The sequence below is a fragment of the Halichondria panicea genome, chromosome 12, assembly GCF_963675165.1.
Source record: "Halichondria panicea chromosome 12, odHalPani1.1, whole genome shotgun sequence".
Classification (NCBI taxonomy): domain Eukaryota; kingdom Metazoa; phylum Porifera; class Demospongiae; order Suberitida; family Halichondriidae; genus Halichondria; species Halichondria panicea.
Genome location: NC_087388.1, coordinates 4,924,090 through 4,945,578, shown reverse-complemented (window position 1 = coordinate 4,945,578; position 21,489 = coordinate 4,924,090). Strand labels below are relative to the sequence as shown.

Here is a 21,489-nt window from a genome sequence, read left to right as displayed (position 1 = left end):
TTGGAACTTGACCAGGCGTTCTTTCAGATAACAAACGGCTGGTCTCGAGGCTAGGAAGTGGGGTGGCTCCAGGGGCTTGAGCCCCCCCCTTGTTGGAGAACAATGTTTAGCTTGAACTGTTGAGTTAGCTTAGCTACAGCATGCTGGCTGCAGCCCTGCAGCTATTAAACTGTAATTACGTGATTATTTCAATGCGAAAGTCTAAAGTGCAAAGTGATAGATCTACCACAGAGATATTAATTTATTGATAATGATTGATCTATGAGCCTAGTCTCGAATTCCAGCCTCTTTCAGTCTTTGATAGTTGGGGAGGGCGTGGCCAGACTACTCTGAGCCCCCCATTGCAAAAAATCTTCCTACGCCACTGTGTTATATAGCTGAATAGAACAGTATTACGTGCATGAGTTCGCCTTATAACGCACACACACACACATACACACACACACACACACACACATGCACACATAAAATTATAGTTTCAGATCTTCGGCATCATCAAAAAGTACAGTGCATGGATGTGATCTGCCCTTCAGTTTTCAGTTTGGCAATTGCATTGCTTTCTCTGCATTATGAAAAGACCATCATCGCTCAACTCCTTCACGTTTTCCCACCTGATCATGCATGTGAGTCGTAGTTATAGTGGCATATATTGCGGATCTTGCATGCATGTGATCCTTTTGCAAATTGTTTTGTGCCCAAATTTTTATAGCCGCCATGCATAATACGGCTATATTATAAACTATAGTGAGTATAATTATAGTATACCTTGTAACGTGTTTGAGTTTAGGACCACAAGAATATTGATTTAAATATGTTGTCAACCTATAATTATTATATCTAGCTGCATTTTATTTGCAAACCAACGGCAACTATTCTGGCTACATGCAGTGATAGCTTATACGTCTGATCCAAGCATCGTATATCTCTTTCCTTGGCAATCTGTTGTAGAAATTACAACAATGGGTAAGGAATCGTTATGATGAATTAGATGAAGTTGTATGTGAGCTCCTCCCTGACAAACAAACTGTAGTCTAGGTAACCGCCTTATCAGTCAAGTAGGCTAAAAATCTGTGTCCTTTGATGTAAGCTTTGATGTCTCTTTGTGCATATGTAGTTATAAAAAAAAAAAAAAAAAAAAAGAAACCTTTGACTAGCTAGGAAGAGTAGCAGCAGTAGGCAGCAGTAGTAGTAGCAGTGCAAGCAGGACTAGACTAGATTAAAAAGTTGGTGGAAAGAATAACTGACCGTTTGGACGTCACCTGGCTGCCAGACTTTCATCTGGACTCTTCCCCCTGAGTAGCTGGCCTTTCTCTAAGCCACAAAACTGAGCAAGAAGCTGAAGAAGCAGCTAGACAGAGACATGTACCTAGCCTTGAGAATTGGGAGGCGTGGCTCAACTAGTTAGCCCAGCCCAGAGGAATTGTTACCGTGGGTACTGAACAACCGTAGAAGTAGGGCTACCCCTGGCTTTACTGAATTAACTAGCTGTGTCTGCTGTCTAGTTGGACCAGATTTAGCTAGATAATGGGGTAGAGAATAGTTGAGCGGTGCTGTGTGTAGCTTGAACTGTACTGGCTGGCAAGAATCTAGTAAGCACCCTATGCACTGATAACTCGTCAGAATGGAGGGTATGTTCTAGGGATCTGGACAGCTGTACATCCAAAGGAGCCAGGGAGTGCCAATCATCTTCTCCCAGTCTCTGACACGCTAAACAAAAGGAGCTAGAACTGGGAGTCCCAGCTAGAATTGCTAGCCGGATCTAGACTAATAGAATGACTTGGAGGCGTGGTGAGGCCGGATCCACACTAATTGATCGACCTAAAGACGCTCCTGTTCCAGATTTCACGAATGGCAAGGAAAGGGATATAAGGATCACTTGTGTTGAGCATGCATGCATATGCCTGTGATGCTGTCACGTTATTCATGTAATGATCAACATTTAATTGGAGTATCAACCAGCAATCAGAACAACTACAAATATTGAATCTACACTGTTTTACAAAAATGAAATTCTAACCATGCAGTCGATCCACAATAAATTTGAAACTACACTGTTTAAAATTGCAATCGATCCACAATAAATTAAAAAAGACACTTTTTTACAAAAATTAAATTCTAACTCACAGCGCCACTTACATGACTGTGGTAAGCTACAATTACTGCTTAGGACTGGTATACAAATTAACAAACTGCATGAACACTCTATAAACGATAAGTTATACTGATATAGTCTACCTATGAGTCCAGTTACGATTGTAAATATTTACAAGGATTGTTAAGAATGTCACATGTCACGCATAAACAATAAGCGAGATATATCAATATTTCAAGCACCTGTAAAGTCGTCAAGGTTACTATGATAATGAACCAATAGGCAGCAATAATGAAGACGTAAATGTTAATCAACAATAGATATACTCCTCCGAAAATAGTGAAACCAAACAGCCATGGACTGTCGAGGATGTGACTCACACTAACATACCCATATCCAGCAACTATGTAAAAAGCCAACTGACAAGCTGCATAAAAGAGGCAGAAAACTACACACGTTGAATTCCTGAATGGTTTTGTCTTAAAGCTTGTCTGTACAAGTTCCTTGAAATTATTCTGCACGTTGTTGCTTATGGAGTTTATTGTTCTTACCAAAGCATTTTTGTCTATTTTCTTTTTTTCTTTCATTTCGATAATATCCTTTCCACCAGGTGCTACAATCACGTGCAAAAAGTCAACAAGAACAGAGATTGGACATTCTTGAAACCAAAAGTTAGTGTATACAAAGTAGCTGAAGAGTCCAAGAATGGGCAAGATACAAGCAGCAGTAGACATGTAAATAAGGAAACCGCTTATACAGTAATTTCCGGGACAACTGCTGACAGACTGACTGTAAAGGTGGTTGTTTTCGTAGCGTATTTATGCACCGATGGCAACAATCATGATGAAATGAGCAAGTAATTGAAGAGCCGTATGTATAACAAGGAAGACAGTAAACTTGAATGCACGTTTCTCAACCTGAGGTCTAGTAGGCACAGTTCCTTTCTCTTCGCTACCTTCTTTGGGAGACTGAATTTTGTATATGCTTTTGACTGTGGCAACAAGAACGAAAATGCGAACAATATAAAGAAAAAGGATGGTAGCAACAACATCTATTACAAAGTGAGCAAACTTTACGCATTGATTTTCATTTTCACACTTGTAATCTTGCTCGATGAAAAGACCAAATAGATCACAGATTATAAGGGGAGTTATTATAAGCTCAGTGAGCAAAATCCGACCAGTGTTCAAGCACGATTTAAGAAAATGGCATCGATCACAAACATTTCCAAAAGCATTGCAGCACACTTGACACGGCCATAAAGAGGCAACTGCATCCACTGTAGCCAGTAAGCACCCGAGACTAGCAAATCCCAACTCAATCCAAGAGTACAGTGCAACAGACTCGGAGTCTGTTGTAGTTATATCGTATATTGATAGACTGAGGCCTGTAAAGAGAAAAAGAAGCTCGCTAATAATCCAAACATTTTTAAGAATTGTCCAGAATTTGTCAACTTTTTTAGGAAACAAAATCATTTGTAACATGCGAAATCCTCTTCTGCGGGCGAGCTTTAGAAGGGTTTTCATACTCAGGTATATTAAGGACTGGGACCTTCAATTATTGCTGAATCAGCTAAAACGCAGCCACGCCCACGATTTTTAATATGTTTTGTGTGTAAAAATTTTGTGCAGCTACTGATCTTTTTTAGTTCTAAAAACGGTGTTCTAAACCTTCCTTTTAGCTCTTAATTCTTAGTGTAGTAGGTAGTTCAAAGGCTTAAGCAGACATATCCGCTGGGAGAGAGCATCATGTTCTATTTAGAGTAAGTTATTAGCCTATAAAAATAAAAATGTCACTTATTGTCAGCTGTAAGACTAAGTTTTGTGCAAAATCTCACCTTTGGCCAAAGAAGTGGCTCTCTCCCAGCAGATATGTCTGCTTAAGCCTTTGAACTACCTACTACACTAAGAATTAAGAGCTAAAAGGAAGGTTTAGAACACCGTTTTTAGAACTAAAAAAGATCAGTAGCTGCACAAAATTTTTACACACAAAACATATTAAAAATCGTGGGCGTGGCTGCGTTTTAGCTGATTCAGCAATAATTGAAGGTCCCAGTCCTTAAGGGTGCTGGAACACCTACGCCCACGTACGCCCACACACACGTTGCTAGGGAAAGCTAACTATGAAACTACCTGCAGGGGAGACATGGATCCTTCACAGGATTATGAAGCAACACTCTACTAGTGTGCATTCCAAAAATGGAGAGGAAAGGATGATGACAACAGATTTTACACTTGATTTTCATCATATAGCTAAAAGAAGTTCCGCTTAGGAAACCAGTAGAGCTATGGACTTGATTGTTTGTTTGCAGGTGCACTACACACAGCTCTTCAACATTACGAAGAGCTTTTGTTGTAAAATCTCTTTGTTATCTATTTATGAGAATTTTTTGTCATGACACACCCTCTAGAGAAAAATCTAGACCGTATATGTGACAGGCTCTGGGAAAACCAGACTATTGGAGCAGACTAAAATATGTGTGATTAATGTACCAAATAATAGAGCAGAGCATTGCCTACACAATGATATGCTTAGTGTTCACATACCTAGTTTCATACCCGAGTCATGCGCGTTGGAAACTCAAAGCCGTAAAATGTAGTATCGAGAAAAACGACTCTCAAAGATTGCTTAATTAGGAAAAATAAGGTAATAGCGAAACTTTGGACGAAGCGTTTCGATGGAAAGAGTTGGATTTAGAGCATCAGATTTTACAGAGAGGTAGTAGAAGGACTGTAGATACTTATACATCAATAACATTTTATTTGAGATTTTATACTGTAGGCATAAATTTAGCTGTAGCTCAATACTAAATTCTGCTCCAATAGTCTGGTTTTCCCAGAGCCTGTCACATATGGACAAAGTCAGCCCGTAACTTTGTTCACCTTACCTAATTATAGCAGCATGCTAAATATAGACCAAGTCCTGTACGTAGATAGTCAGATCGAACACTTTTTATATCTGGCTCTAGCGTACGCGTACGCTAGAGTATAAATTAAGACGTAAGCCTGTAGACCACGCCCCAATTGCGTACGTAGAGTGCAGAATTAGCGTTGAAGATCAAGAGCCATTTGTTAGTAGCCTGAAGAGAAGAGATAGGCAACGCTGGGGCTACAGACAGCGCTGACAATTGGCTGGCTCATAGACTTCTGCCAGGGTTGGCTGCTGTTTTGATGGACTTTGAAGGTAAACTATGAACTAGCTTTGCTAGCTTGATACACAGGGCCTTGCTTTTCACTCCCTTCCCCTTCAGAGCTTCCATGAAAGCCTGTGTGTAATACCACTCTTGGACCTCAGTGTCACCAGAGTGCTGTGCTCCAGGCCAAGTTGGACCAGTCTCTTTGTCTGGGCTGCAGTAATGCTTGGCTTCCCCGGGCATCAGATTGGTGGAACCTCCGCTTTTGTGAGGTCCACACAGCTCCATCTGCTTATTAGCAGACCGAATAGGGAGGTTGGGGAGGCAGCTGATCAGTGAATGGTGTGTCGTAACTGCCTCCATCGCCAGGACATCTGGAAATGAGCTTCTGTGAGTGTGATACATAAAATAAATAATAGCACAGATTGCCAACCTTCCAGACGAGTTCCTAGCGTGTTTGTAAGTATAGGTCCTCCATCCCAAGTTTTTTGCCAGAAAGGTGACTGTCCCCTTCATCTGGACAATACATGTGCATGTACAGTGAATAATTATGTAGTGGCACCGGGTCAGGTAGAATCCATCCATAGGAACCAACCTATTTTTGTCATCACCCCTGTTCACAATATTTTTTTCGTATCTGACCACAGGACCATTCTGCTAACTTGGTGGCAAGGATCTCCAGCTTCTGAAGGATGCGATGCCATTGTGTGCTGGAACATGGTGAAAGACCCAACCAGCCACTCAACCGGACGTATCAACATGCAGGTGGCCATTGAGGAGAAAGGACAACACTGGATAGTGCCATGAACAGCTCGAATCGTGGATAGTACACGTCTAAAGCACTGAAGAGAAACGTCTCCACTCGACACAAATGAAGACAGTGTGTATTAACATTAAAAGACAATCCAACCTGCTGTGTGACTAATGCTAGTTGAGGAACTCGGACACTCGTGCTGATTGTACTGAGACTGGGGTCTATTGGCACACTTACGTTTCTCCCATCTACTACTGAAGGCACTCCTTTGCTACAAATCTGGCTCTGTATTTATTGGATTGTGTTATTTTGTTATTGATTTATTAGTTTGTGTAGCTACCTGATTTTCTTTTGCAGCTTGTAGTTAATTTAATTGAAGACATTCTCACAAAACCACTATGTTGTTACTTGTGGTTACTACTATACTAGCGCACGCATTGAAATTAAATACTGCGTGTGCAAGTCTCAGGATCTAAACGTTGCATTTTTGTGGTTAAATTATGTCAATTTGTTACTATGTGCGGGCACCCTTAATATACCTGAGTAATATCTAAATGCTTAATGTCAGCAACTTTTGGTTTTTTCTTTATATCCTGTATGCCATGAAAATCAAGTGTATATGCACCATCCAACAATTTTTCACCACCGTAAGGGGTATATTCTACGTTTGTACCCACCCCAGTTGGCATATTATCGCAAATGTCTTCCAGCATCTGAGCATAAATATCCTGCTCGACGGTATACCAGTATCATCATCAGTAACCTGGGACTTAACAACGACTACAGAAGGGTTTATCGATGAATGGTTAGGAGTTGTTTCCACTTCTTCATCTGATGAATTGCAATAAGAATTTGGTGGGAAAGAGGTGGGTGAGGTAGGGGAGACTCCAGGCAAACCAGTATTGGTATCTTGAATTGTAAATGTCTTGTTACTCGCCATGCTTGTTTCAAACTGAATGCACATTAGAGTAAGAGAAATACAAATGACCTTGCATATGATAATTTATTGTATATATATAATTATAGCGGGAAATTTTTGTGCTGAGCAAATTTTTGAGGTTAATGCAAAAATTAAAATTGAATGAAACTCCCACACACCGGTATTTACAGTAGACTCTCGTTAATCTGGTCACCCTTGGGATAGTGCAGCTTGGCCGGAATAGCGAAGTGGCTGTATTTCAGGAAATAGCCGCGGCTTAGAAACGACCTTATCTTGAATCTAATGACTAATTTTGTAGTTCTTATCTCGAGGAAAATGAAGGATAATTAATCATTCTGCTCTCTATTTACTGCTAAACCACACCCCAAACGTTGTATCCAGCTGTAATAAACGTATAAAATTACATGTTTGGGGCAGCCAGCACTGGCCAGTATACGGAATAGCGAGTGGCCGTACTTCACTTCAGAGTGATTTTTGTGCAGTTAATATCTATAGCTAGCAATCCGTGCCAAACCATGCAAATGGCCCATAATTATATCGAGGTGGCCATGCATACTTTAGAGAGTCGGAATAACGAGAGTCTACTGTATCCCTTTACCGTTCAATTGTTCAATCGGGAAAAGGGTCATCACTTTAGTTTGAATTTGAATTTGTGGTCAGCCCAACCCACCAACTTAGCTTGATTTGATCGCCGCCCCCAATGAAGACTTGGGTTAGAAGTAGTCTCGAATTCCAGCCTCTTTGCAAGACTAATTTGGGGAGGGCGTGGCCAGACTAGCTTAGAAGATGGGCGTGGGTCAATGGTTGGGCACACACACACACACACACACACACACACATGCACACACACACCAACCAGTCGATTATGCCTTGCTGCTGCCTCGATGGAAGTATGTGTGGCCTTTAAAAGCTGCACTCTGGTCAACTAAGCTGCTTAGCACGCATGTAGACTATTGTAGTGCTTGTGTCCACTTGTGAAGTGCCTGTGTACACAAATTCCTCTTCGAAAATATTCTATGGCTACCAAGATAGTCCAGAGGGTCTACCAATGGATACTACTCAGTCCTACATGCTGTATAGCTGGTTTTAAACTTTTTTTGTGTGTGTCCTAGCTGAACAGCTCAGCAGAACTTCAAAGGATAATCGCATTCTCATGATACTATCCAATCTGCCACAGAATCCAATATCATGCAACATTCACAAGTTGATAGCAGCTACCTCCCAGATTGTTGTTAAAATTTACAACAATTTGACCAGTATAAAGGGGTAGTATACGTTTGCACATGCAAATTATTGTTTGAATACAAATTATTGCAACAGCAGATTTTTCTTCTGGGGCTCTCGAGCCATTTAGCAAACATCTGCACTTGTAAAAATTTCCCGCTATACGGTATGCAACAAGCATGTTAGAATAGTTGGCGGAATATCTGCTGACAGACTTGAAAAGAACAATTGTGTATGTACAGCAAAATAATAGTAAACACACCTTCAATAAAAGAATGACATTTAATTCATCATTCCTCCCTGAATTTAGAATTGAAGTGCAACACTGACTCCACAAAACTTCATCAAACACAATGGCACTTACTAATAAACTATAGGCAAGCAAAAAGGTACCTATATATAATACCATAGACATTTTTCGTGCAGGACAATGCAATACTAATTATAATTATAGCTAACCAACCTTCAATGTATCACTATAGACAAACTTGCTTACACTGCTGTGTTAGGTGTGGGTCCTACTCTGCTAGCTAAATTCCCCAGATTTAGACATCTACATGCACATATATAATATCATGCAGCTTATAATCATATGCATATCCGACTAGAAAAACATTTGCAATGTGAAAAATTGCTAGGATTGCCTCAAGGGAAACCTTTAAAAAGCGTGGAAACAAGAAATTCAGCGAGTGCATAACTCCAATCCGTTACAACGTCATTCACATGTACTAATTCCCGAAATGTATTAGGTCTATTCTTTATGTTATATTATTTGCTAGTGTGTATACATGTATAGGGTAAGTTGAATGATTGGAATGTTTACATAGTATTACATAATCATATTGAAACTTTGTGATACAAGGTATGTGTTTTAGTTTTGCCTTTACAGTTTTGAGCAAAGACAGTGCCAAGTAAGGAGCCAAAGATCTAAGACAGTCCCAATAGAAAGAGCAAAGACATTCCAGACAATACATTGATGCATGAAGTATGATAATGATTTCATAACAGAACAATAGCCTCAGGGGTACTAGCTACTGGGCTATACTTTTCAACAAAGAGCTAAAAGGGACACACTGTGACAGTGCATGTGTATATACTGTCAGTGTATAGACAACCATTTACCCTACAATTAACAAACTAGATGTGATAGCCAAAGACTGTTCAATTTGCCACAACCAGAATTAATAATCCTATAATTGAAAGATTGTTAATCTGTCACTGCACTATTGTGATGCTATTTTTATTATTATACAAGTTATCAGCACTAGCTGTACATGTTCATGACGTTGTAACGGATTGGAGTTATGCACTCGCCGAATTTCTTGTTTCATGCTTTTTAAAGGTTTCCCTTGGGGAAATCCTAGCAATTTTTCACATTGCAAATGTTTTTCTAGTCGGATTCTTTCTTTTTTATTACAGTAGTATTTAAATTATTATAAGTGACAAAATGTGACGCAAGCTAGTGAAAGAGTAACGTCCATGGAGTTCGACCCACCGTCTGTACTATAGGAATAGTTGGAGTAGTATAATTATAGCCATCTTGATAGAGATATGAGTACTTCGAAGGTGAGTAGTCATTCAATATTTATGTAGACCATGCATGCAGTGCAGCACTCTTGTTGGCTATAAAGCTATGTTGCTTGGAATGTATCTCAAGGTGATGTCCGAATATTGAAGAAATCAGACGAGAGCATAACTCCAATCCGTTACAACGTCAATCACATGTACTGGTAGTTTTCCATGTTTTCCTGTCCATGCGCCAATATACCACGCAATTTTTACTGGTGCATGGAGTGATGACCATGCAATCCCTATATATTTATATTTTGGAATGTGCAGGCATATAATCATGTGATTTGTACTGAATTGATGTTCCTAATACATGGAGTCTTGAGCACAGGTACACACAGTCCATCCATGCGTAGTAACATTCACGGACCGTACTGGTGACCTGCATGGAATGATGTGGTGGATGGAAGCTGCATGGTAGATGGATCTGGAACACAGTCTATATACTATGCATTGTACATGTTCATGACGTTGTAACGGATTGGAGTTATGCTCTCGTCTGATTTCTTGTTTCCACGCTTTTTTGTGGTTCCCCTGGCCAATCCTAGCAATTTTTCACATTACAAATGTTTTTCTAGTCGGATTCCCTTTCTTTTTCAGTACAGAAGTATAAATTTACGTATTATGACATGCATAAGTGGAAGTACAAGAGGCAGTACAGAAGCTCAAGAAGAGAAGACAGGACTAATCAGACATCTTCTCGAATATTTCCAGACTAATAATTCAGTAATGAGTAGTAATCAGTATTGCTTGATATGTTGAGTTTGTGAATCAGTATTATAAATGACAGCCATTTTAGCTCTTAAATTAAGAGCATGATATCTAGCCAGTGCATATAGCATGCCTGTCAGAGAAAGGGAGCTAGAGCTGAACAATGTGAAGAAAAGCAACACCTCAGGCTCTGGAAAAGCACTGCTGCACTGATTTTAGACACACGGTTTCTTAGCCACGCCAATCTATTATTATTGGCCACAACGCAATTGCTAAGTCATTAAAGATGGCGGATTTGTCTAGGTAAGAGAAATAGAGACTGAGAGGTCATCTGCCTCGTGGAAGCAATCGCAAATCTGAGGAACTGCTTTTTAATCCAAGTTGTGTTCGTTTGGAAAAGCTATGCACAATGTCCTGGAGATGGCTGTACTTGGAGCAAATGCTGGGCAAGAAACTTACTTACTTAGTCAGTCAGACAAAGTGCGGTGAAATGTGGAAATAGTGCAATTTTTAAAATGACAATATTAATCATTAAAAGGTTCATGGATAATAAAATGAGAGATATAAACAGAGAAAAGGCTAAATAAACTATCTGTCCATCCACTTTCTTGATATGGCCATTCCCTGCAGAGATAGAATAGTTTGAACATGAGTCAAAATAAGTGAAATTTTGCTAAACACGGGCAAACCCACTGTCAATCCTATGTAAAACCTATACTGGTTTACTAATATGTAAAACCTATACTGGTTTTACTAATAATAAAACCTACTGATATAGAAGCTATATAAACTTGGCCATGCACACCATTATCAGACCACTGATTTGGCAAGGTTTCAGCAGCAATTGAGGGGCTTTCCCAGGGACAGCACCAGAAGAGAGGTTTCTATAGTGGTACAGTATATAAACCATAATGGTCGATAATGCAAGACACATTACCAATGTCTATTTGTGTATTCTAAAATAACAGCCCATTACTCTTTTCAGTGTAATTCATGCGCACAGCATAGACCACATCATTTACGTTCCGGCCACAAGTAACATCATAATTATAATGGCCACATAACTGTCAACACTATAACACAGAATTATGCCATGTCAAGGAGATTGTCATCGCACCAATTCTATGATAAATTATCTTTAACGCCTAAAAAATACATTCCCTTCTATCCTTTAATTAATCAACTCTAAGACTCCAAGGCCAAATACACAAAGACATGATAATTGCGTACAGCCACTTTATATAAGAGATGAGCTGACTATTGTTTGACTACTTTGACCCAGAGCCCCATTGTCAAGGGAACTAAGCAGACAGCAATCACTCACGTACTCTAGCACCGTGTTAGCTCTGAGCACAGACTGAATACAAGCACTGTGTCAGTGTAGTTGATTGATGCAGGTAAATACGGTAGACTCTGTTAATTCGGTCACCCTTGGGACAGTGCAGCTTGGCCAGAATAGCAAGGTGGCTGTATTTCAGAAAATAGCCTTACCTTGACTAATGACTAATTTTGCAGTTCTTGTCTCGAGAATAATGAAGGATATAATCATTCTGTTCTCGTGTAATCCTGCCAAACCACACCCAAAACGTCTCCGTCATATCCGACTATAATAAATGTATAAATTACGTTCGATCTGATGGAATTCTAGTCATCACGCATGCACACACATGCATGCGTGTGCACTTAAAGAGAGTTATATTTATCACAAAATATTGCCCTGTAAAACAATTGCTTACATCATTAATTTTAATTCCAATGTACGTACACCGTATTATGACTGTGTTTTACACCAATATCATGCATTACAGAATATACATGGAATGGAATGGAGTATAAAAAAACAAACTGTTCATTTATAATTATAGTACACATATTATTATAGATACAGATCTAAGTCTATAATTATACGTATCTACTCTGTGCATTTCTACTAAGTTAAAAATTGTTCTCTTCTCAACATAAGCCAAGTGAGCACACTTCAGTACTTTGCACTATTGTTGTTACTACTGCCACCACAAAATATTGCTAGACAAAACAAAGCAATGAAAAACATGACAATACAAATTATTACTGAAATGATAGTCACCCAAACCGCAGCAACAGCAAAAACATACAAATTTGCCAAAGCCCCAACAACAACCGCAAATATGTAGTACACCACCCAACCACCTCCATTTAAGACCTGTCCCATTAACATACCAGTTTCATCTTTAGCTGTCGCAGCGCATATAATAAAACCAAGCTGACCTCCGGCATAAAGCAAGCACAAAATAATCAGACCTGGACTCTTGAATGGATAACTTAGTTTGTCAAGAAATCGGGTGTTACTCAATACATTATAGTCAGTTTTCAGTTGGTCCACTCGTATAAACTTGGATATAACCTTGCTCATTTCTTTAGCACCATCTTTAACAACCTGTTTTGAATCGAAAATCTCATCAGCACCTGGCATTTTCAAAAGCTTTATCATATCGAGGCAGAGAGATATTGGAAATTCTTGTACCCAAAAGTTAGTTACAATAAAGAACGAAAGCAATCCACAAACAGGCAAAACCGTAGCAGCTACACACATATACCATAATTCAGGACTTGCATAAACACGGGTGTCACGGTCACTGGGATTGTACAAATGTCTGTTGTCATACCGAATCTTCCCACCAATCGCAATCAACATTAGAACTTGACCCATCATTTGACCAGTAACATGCAACAAAAATGCTAGCTGAAAGAATAGACCGTATTTCTTGAGGGATGGGTCATAGTCAACGCTTTTCAATACTGCAGCATCATCAGTTCTAGGTGAGCGACCGTTTTGAACGTACTTAACTATTCCAATGAGAATGCCTAGCCTGGCAAAATACACATATACCAAAACCGTAAGGCCACCAATCGCAAAGAGTATCATACCAATAATGTTGCTAGCATTGCCAGCAACCTCAGGAGCACCAGTGACTACTTCAAAAATATCACAAATTAGCAAGGGGACCAAAATCACTTCTGTTAGAACCACACGAACAAAATCAAAAAGGGTTTTGCAACTTTTGCAACAACACTTGCCTGTTTCGTCAGCTGCCTCTAATAGTATGTCTTCTGTTTTATTTTTGGCTGAACCATTTTTACAATTTTTCACACACTCACTGCAACTCACTTTCATACCGTATATGCCATCTGTGATAGCTAGAATTGCTGCCACAATTGAAAGAACCAAATGGAAAGTGTTGAAGGCTTCTACACTACCAGTCGCATATGTTGCTATGGAGAAAATGAGGCCAAAAATGGCTAGAGCAAACTCACTGCTAATCCAAACAACTCTCACAGTATCTAAGACCAGAGGAAAGGCCAAGTGACTAAACATATTCTTTCCCCTAGCTTTTCCATTTCGAAGGGTTGGTGTCATATACTCTTTCTTTTCAAAATCGACTGGTTTCTTTCTTTGAAACGGGCTATGGATGCTGCAAGTGCATGATTGACAGCAAAAATCAACACTCTTCTGTAGGTTTGTAGAAATCTCCTCTGGATCGGCACTATCTTCTAATGCTGGGGTTGGATGGTCCTTTGCCTCCTTGAATAATTCTAACATAATTTCTCGAATTATAGCAGTTTCTAAAACGTTTGGCTCGTCTTTCTGTTCAGTTTTTTCTTGAGCCACCTTCAACGGTTTACCAGCTCTAGCTCTATCACTTTCAGCTTGAGTATTCACTACACGAGTAGCCGCTTTTTGTGTCACTCCATCGGCGTGCACAACGCTTTTTACGGACGCATCTTTCAATGTAGAAATGACCTCGTCTTTCTGTTTAGCTTTTTCTTGAGCCTTTAACGGTTTACCAGCTCTAGCTCTATCACTTTCAGCCTGAGTATTCACTGCCCGAGTAGCCGCTTTTTGTGTAACTCCATCGGCTTGCACAACGTTTTTTACAGACGCTTCTTTCGACGTAGAAATAACCTCGTCTTTCTGTTTGACTTTCTTTTGAGCCTTCAATGGCTTACTAGCTCTATCAGTTGCATTTTCACTTTTAGCGTGAGTATTCACTGCTCGAGTTTCATTCTGTGCCGCTTTTTGTGCCACTCCACGCACACCGATATCCTCTCTTTTATCAGGAATACCAGTCACTTGAGGTGCAAAAGAGTTGAAAGTTTGAGGTCTGCCGTAGGCGACTGGAGTATAAGCAATTGGCTGAGCAGGATGAGTCCTGAGTCTCCCGACACCGCTGAGATTAGTTGTACGCTGAAAGGATGTGGTGCTGACAATAACGATAGACATTCTGAGTAATTATAGTTTTTTGCATTCGTATCCACTGCCTACTACCTGAGATCTGCTCAATATATACTTTTTAAAGTGTTTGCAACAGAAATTCATCAGTAACCTCCCCACTGCTAGTAATTCACAAATGAATTTATACTTATTATGTCTAGACTTCAATGTAAATCTAAAAGGGGTGGATATCCATAGCAACTTTCTTTTGTTATTTGTAATATCAGCTTGACAAATACAAAATCCTATTCCTCAACAAAGTTCTTTATTTGTTTTTGCAGCTGTTATAATATTATTATCGGAGCTATCGTTAACATCTATACTCTTTTCTGAACGCTGGAGTGGCATCCTTTTCATGCTAGCAGCTCCTGATTTGTACTAGTACTGAGTTCACCTTTACATAATTATTATAGTGGGTAAACACCAGTATCAAGCGATAATATCGAGAAGTTAATTGAGAACTGTGGCAGTGGACAAGCATGTGCATGCAATATTAAAATATCCCGTGGGAAACCTATCCCTGAATGCAACATGTGCATGATATTCATTGCCTTCACTGATAGGGGTGTATCTAAATTCTTAGAATTACTATGAATGTTTTCAAAATTGCACACAAACAAAATGCACACAAGTACAGGCCACCCACAGACTATACACACAAACATAAACATACAGATCTTCATGTGCCCAAGCATACACTACGTATTATCAGGAGTACATGAATAGGAGTAAGCAACTACTATGTACACCATATAAATTCGTTATTATCTCAATACGTCACAAACACTTGTAGTAGTGTAAACTGTGGTTACTTTGTGTACACATGACCATGTATGGCTGCATGGTAGGCTCACCAGAAATTGTCAACAAGAGTGCAAGTGCATGTGCAGGCTGGGCTGAAACTATATACAAGACTTGGAGGATAGCATAGATCTAGATCTACTCAGCTAATAATTATCATCTAGAGAATGCTTAACCTTAGAAAAAGACGGAATTGGCTGTTCACCATGAAATTGACTAATCTTTGCTGAATAACATGTTTGATGCAATGCAAAGCAGTTAGCATTGTGTGTGGTGCCGGGTTACCGTGTATAGAGAGAACTAAACTAGAGGTGTGACAGCTGCTAAAGTTGCTCCATCTCTTACTTGCAATGGTTGACGTTGTTTCCTCAGACACACAACTTGCTATTGTGTCTGAGGAAACAACGTCAACTAGACACAGCAGTAACAAGAGATTAAAAGTAGGAGTTTCTTCATAGTCTGAGTCTATTACTTGTGAGTCTTGTGAGAGCTTCATTTCTGCCCCAGATGTAACGCAACGTAGGAAATCGTACCACTGAATTTGAAAATTTAAGTATGCATCTTTGCCTCTACACTTGATGTAAAATTGTTTGTATTGATTGCACAGGCGGTCTGCAAGCTTCACCAAGCCATCATCCTGTTCCTTAGAGATTATATTAAAAACCTATTTTCTCTCAGGGTACATCTCTAGCTAGTTGTGGTAGCTTCTCTACTTCTTCAGTTAATTTTCTCACCAATGCTAGATTATTTTAGCAAGCTTTTTGGCAACTTCTATCACAGTTGCTTTGCTGTGTGCATGTTTCTTTGCTTTTCTTTATTTTGTGCAAGAGCTAGCCACCTGGACCTATTCTACCAAGTGTGCTTGCACAGTGCATGTAATTAACCACACTGTTTTGATTGTGGTTGTAGGCCACTTGAGATGTGGGCGTTTTACACATGTAGTATGACGTGGCATGACACAGTGAGATAACAACACGTTTGTATGGGCTGTATAGTAGTTGCTTACTCCTATTCATGTACTCCTGGTATTATTTAGAACACACCTAGCCAAGTTTTAATCTGCGTGCTGCGCCTCGAGCACCACATTAACCTCGAGGCCATCCGAGTGCACAAGCATTAAAACACGTGACTTGGCTAGGTGTGTTCTTAGTCTCGAGGCCAGACTCCTCCCGGGGAGAGAGTCTGGCAAACAGAGTCACTTTTCTTGGTTTTCAGACAGTCAAAAGTGGGCGTGGCGGAAATGGGCGTGGTGACAATACTAAAACTGGCTGGCTATTATCTCTACTCCTATACAGATTTAGTGAGATTTGAAAGATTTTCTGTACTTGAAATAACATTTTTAGTTGATGTATACAGGAATTTAAGTTAGCCATTGCCTACTGGCATAGTTTTAAAAATGACAAAGGTCAAGTACTATCAACCTCCTCTGTGAAATGGAATCATGTGACATGCATTCTTGCGAATCTGATTGGAGATGTCAAATTTTGACATCTGAACCAAGAAAAGTGACTCTAAATGCCAGACCGGCCCCAGAGGAGGCGCGAAGCACTTAACCTTTGCTCATTAGGTCTCTAATTGCCGTTGTGTTAATTGCATGCCAGTCTCATAAATTAGCCGCCCTTCCTAAGTGAGAGCCCTAGGAAGGGCGGCTGATTCGTGAGACTAACCAACAAGCTGAAAGACATAGCCTGGAGCAAAGAGCTTGCCATCAATAGAATCATGTCAGGGAACACTCCAAAACAACCAGCTATAAGAAGCCATCATCTATGATTAAAAGAAGTTATATCCAGGACCATGCATGTACCACAGCAGAAGAGCCTGAGGCCTCCTTTTACAATGTATATACGTATAAAGTGGACCGTACATGCTACATGCAACAAAGGCCAGCTATTGAGAAGCCTGGCCAAAATCTCATCTGCCCTGTGTTCGACTGTGGGAGGGAGCAGTTCAATACTTGACTGAAAGTGGTCGCAAAGCAGCTAGGCTAAACGCACAAGTTAGTTTTATTCTCTACGTTTTAATAATCCATTCTCGTTCACACAGTTAATGTGCATGTGACGCTCATTCAACTCCAAAATGATCTTGTTGTTGCCAAACCAGTTCAAGATATGACAAGAAATGAAGATTTTGATGAGCTCGAGCATTCTTCCTCATTAGTATTCACACCTGAGTTTGCCAATGTGGTCAATGTCGATGGATTGAGAATTAAAGACAGCAAGGTGTTTGTTATTTGGAAGTGGCAGGTGCTACATCCACAAGACAAGACGGTAATAATAGTGAGGGGAATTGCTGTTTGTTTTCGGCCAACGGAACCCCGGACTATTCAGACGCAGAGTCTGAAACAGTCACACACCATACCTTTCAAGGTGATCGGATGTATTAAGGAAAAACTATATCCAGAAGTACTCTGAAAAGCAAGTGTACTTATTGACGAAGATGTCCCTGTACCTATACATAGAAGTACATGTTGAACCTGACAATCCTGTGACTCCAAATGCAATTGCGTTGTAGACGGTTCCTTTGGATACGTAGTGAAGGAAACACGGGATGCTGTGTACGATGCCCTCATAAGGAATGACATTACTGTTGTAACATTCAAGTGGGTCAAATATGTCAGTGACTGGTATATACCATGTGGGCCCAAGATGTTTTTGCTAACATAACAACGAAAGGTGTATGGCCATCAAATTAATGTTAAAGTACACAATAAGTACTGTTGTCGCCTAACCTAATTTTGCGTTGATCGATTTCCAATGACTGCATTAATTTAATTATATAACACTCGCACGACTATAAACAATCATGTTCTGATAGCATTGTTCACCGCTCATGTTCATTTTTTGTTGTACATTTCTATTGAAATTCGACCGAGTGCAGCAATAACATGCATATATCATATAATTATACACGTATTAATAGCTGTTAGCCATGAATATAATGCTCATGATTATCAATGTCCAAATTATAAATAGTTGTGGTCAGTTATATTGCAGTAACTTGTGAGGGAGGATGATGATCAACTGGTACATTGTAGTATATATTCGTACGTACATCAAATGAAGGCATTTGATAAAACAGTAATAATTGATGGCAACGAGGGATCCATTCGTTTGGGAGAACTTTCCTCCAATTTTACTTGACGGTGTGAAGTGTAAAATGTGCCCACCATATCTCTGAAGAAGCATTCCACATCTTACATCTTCAGTTGTGGAAGCTCTTGAATGCTTGTATCTCCTCAGTGCAAGTGAGAGAGATCTTTATAGCAGTTCACTCCTGTGTACCCATGGTTAGGCTCTTGAATCAGTTGTGGAAGCTCTTGAATGCTTGTATCTCCTCAGTGCAAGTGAGAGAGATCTTTATAGCAGTTCACTCCTGTGTACCCATGGTTAGGCTCTTGAATCAGCCGCCCTTCTCAAGGTCTCTCCCCCCTCAGGTAGGAAGGGCGGCTAATTCATGAGACTGGCATGCAATTAACACAACGGCAATTAGAGACCTAATTAGCAAAGGTTAGTGCTTCGCGCCTCCTCTGGCCAGACCCTCTCCCTGGCACGTGTCAGATCACGTGCAAGGAAGTGGTCTGGGGCCAGACTAGTGTGTTCTAACTCTTTCCTTGGCAATCTGTTGTAGAAATTACAACAACGGTAACGAATCATTATGATGAATTAGATGAAGTTGTATGTGAGCTCCTCCCTGACAAACAAACTGTAGTCTAGGTAATGGCCTTATCAGTCAAGCAGGCTAAAAATCTGTGTCCTTTGATGTAAGCTTTGATGTCTCTTTGTGCATATGTAGTTAAAAAAAAAAAAAAAAAAAAAAGAAACCTTTGACTAGCTAGGAAGAGTAGCAGTAGTAGTAGCAGTGCAAGCAGGACTAGACTAGATTAAAAAGTTGGTGGAAAGAATAACTGACCGTTTGGACGTCACCTGGCTGCCAGACTTTCATCTGGACTCTTCCCCCTGAGTAGCTGGCCTTTCTCTAAGCCACAAAACTGAGCAAGAAGCTGAAGAAGCAGCTAGACAGAGACATGTACCTAGCCTTGAGAATTGGGAGGCGTGGCTCAACTAGTTAGCCCAGCCCAGAGGAATTGTTACTGTGGGTATTGAACAACCGTAGAAGTAGGGCTACCCCTGGCTTTACTGAATTAACTAGCTGTGTCTGCTGTCTAGTTGGACCAGATTTAGCTAGATAATGGGGTAGAGAATAGTTGAGCGGTGCTGTGTGTAGCTTGAACTGTACTGGCTGGCAAGAATCTAGTAAGCACCCTATGCACTGATAACTCGTCAGAATGGAGGGTATGTTCTAGGGATCTGGACAGCTGTACATTCAAAGGAGCCAAGGAGTGCCAATCATCTTCTCCCAGTCTCTGACACGCTAAACAAAACGAGCTAGAACTGGGAGTCCCAGCTAGAATTGCTAGCCGGATCTAGACTAATAGAATGACATGGAGGCGTGGTGAGGCCAGATCCACACTAATTGATCGACCTAAAGACGCTCCTGTTCCAGATTTCACGAATTAGTGCTGTCACGTGAGCTCTAGCCTCGCGGCAGCTAGCAGAGGAGGTCCGACAACAGAGCTTTCTGAAGCAACGCTCTTTAGTAAAAAAAGGATCATTATGCCCATTCAGCAAAAATCTAAGAAGATAAATGCCACACAAAGCATCTATGCACAAAGTATCTACCTGGCAGGCTGCTGAATAAAATGCAATGTGTGCTAAAAGTTCTATACCAGACACTTCAGTTGACACTGCCATTAATTAATAATGGGGTAAACGTCTCTGTGCTGAGCATAGGTGTAGCAGGGGCGTACACAGGGTGGTGCTTAGGGTGCTCCAGCACCCCCATCCAGACTCTGGTGCTCCAGCACCCTATACAGACTCAGAGAAGCTCAAGTAGATAGTTCAACCATCACTGGCTGGCTAGAAGGAAGCTACACTTACTGCAGCTATCTACAGCTTAATTAATAGTGATAGTTACAATAACTTTATACCAGTTAGATCTAGCTAGCTAGCTAAGCTGGCCTAAAAAACTTACTTTTCTTCGATCGTTACTGGGATATCCATGGGAACTAGTAAAGAGTGGGGAGGGGCTCAATAATAAGGCTAGGCAGTAGGAAGTGGTTTGCTGTATCAAACACATAGAACACTTGATTGCTTCACAACATGCAGCACGACAAGGTTCTTGGATCCAGGTACAAAATAACATGAGGTACATAAATGTATAGTATAATTATATAATTAAGCCTACATGTATGTACAATAAATTAATAATAATCAATCTTTGCAATGTAAACTACAAATAGAGATGTCAGACCGGAAGTAGTGCGTGGGCGTATTTTCGTACAGTAATTCAATGGTAAAAAACGGGACCAGAAAGTGAGTGAACAAGAAGGGCTTTCCGCAAGCCCTGGAAGAGTCTAGCAAACAACAGCTGTTCCCAGGGGTAAAAAATAGCGTAGAATTTGATTTTTATAACAGTTTTTTATGATTTTAGCATTTGATGCTTGTTTTGTGTGTGATTTTTTCTCAAAGGTGATCATCATTTTGGCAACCAAACATGAAAATGAACAAAAACACAAGTGAGCATGTCTTTCATCTCTAACTCTCTCCAGATTATGCAAAAAGTTGCTACAATAAGCTTTTATTTCTTGCGGAATCACATATTGCATGGATAGATGGGTGGAGCTGAGAATAGAAATGCAGTAAAATCAAGCCAAGTGTACCAATAGCTGTATTTATTTCTTAGAAGTTCTTAGAAGTTACTGAAAGTAATTATTGAAGCAATCTGAAAGCCTCTGTTGAAAAGAAACAAGAAAGATTGGAGAGAATTCCAGGGACAACAATGTAATCTACCAAAACTATTAAATTGCAAGAACTGATTCAATTTGCACACAAAAAAGACAAGAGTAATCTACTGTATTAATTAGAAGCTGTCAACAGAGTTGTATCATAGATTTATAGTTGTATGGCCTTAAATTTACATCACACTAAAAACGAATTATTTAGACCAAATGAAA

At 40.0% G+C, this 21,489-nt stretch overlaps 1 protein-coding gene and 1 long non-coding RNA gene across 2 annotated transcripts; one reads left to right on the top strand and one right to left on the bottom strand.

Annotated features, from left to right (window-relative positions):
- The first annotated feature begins 5,132 nt into the window (after positions 1 to 5,132).
- LOC135345524 (uncharacterized) lies at positions 5,133 to 6,376 on the top strand. The gene is made up of 3 exons (XR_010397750.1): positions 5,133 to 5,275; positions 5,343 to 5,615; positions 5,873 to 6,376. It is a non-coding gene; the product is annotated as an uncharacterized LOC135345524 (long non-coding RNA).
- A 5,873-nt stretch (positions 6,377 to 12,249) lies between these two features.
- LOC135345659 (uncharacterized) lies at positions 12,250 to 14,778 on the bottom strand. The gene has a single exon (XM_064543088.1). The coding sequence runs from the start codon at positions 14,682 to 14,684 to the stop codon at positions 12,402 to 12,404; it is 2,283 nt and encodes a 760-aa protein (XP_064399158.1). The 5' UTR covers positions 14,685 to 14,778; the 3' UTR covers positions 12,250 to 12,401.
- Between the last annotated feature and the right edge of the window lie 6,711 nt (positions 14,779 to 21,489).

Bases quoted from the DNA above. Each gene is read 5' to 3' on its own strand.
- LOC135345659 (XM_064543088.1), bottom strand. From the start codon at position 14,684: ATGTCTATCGTTATTGTCAGCACCACATCCTTTCAGCGTACAACTAAT.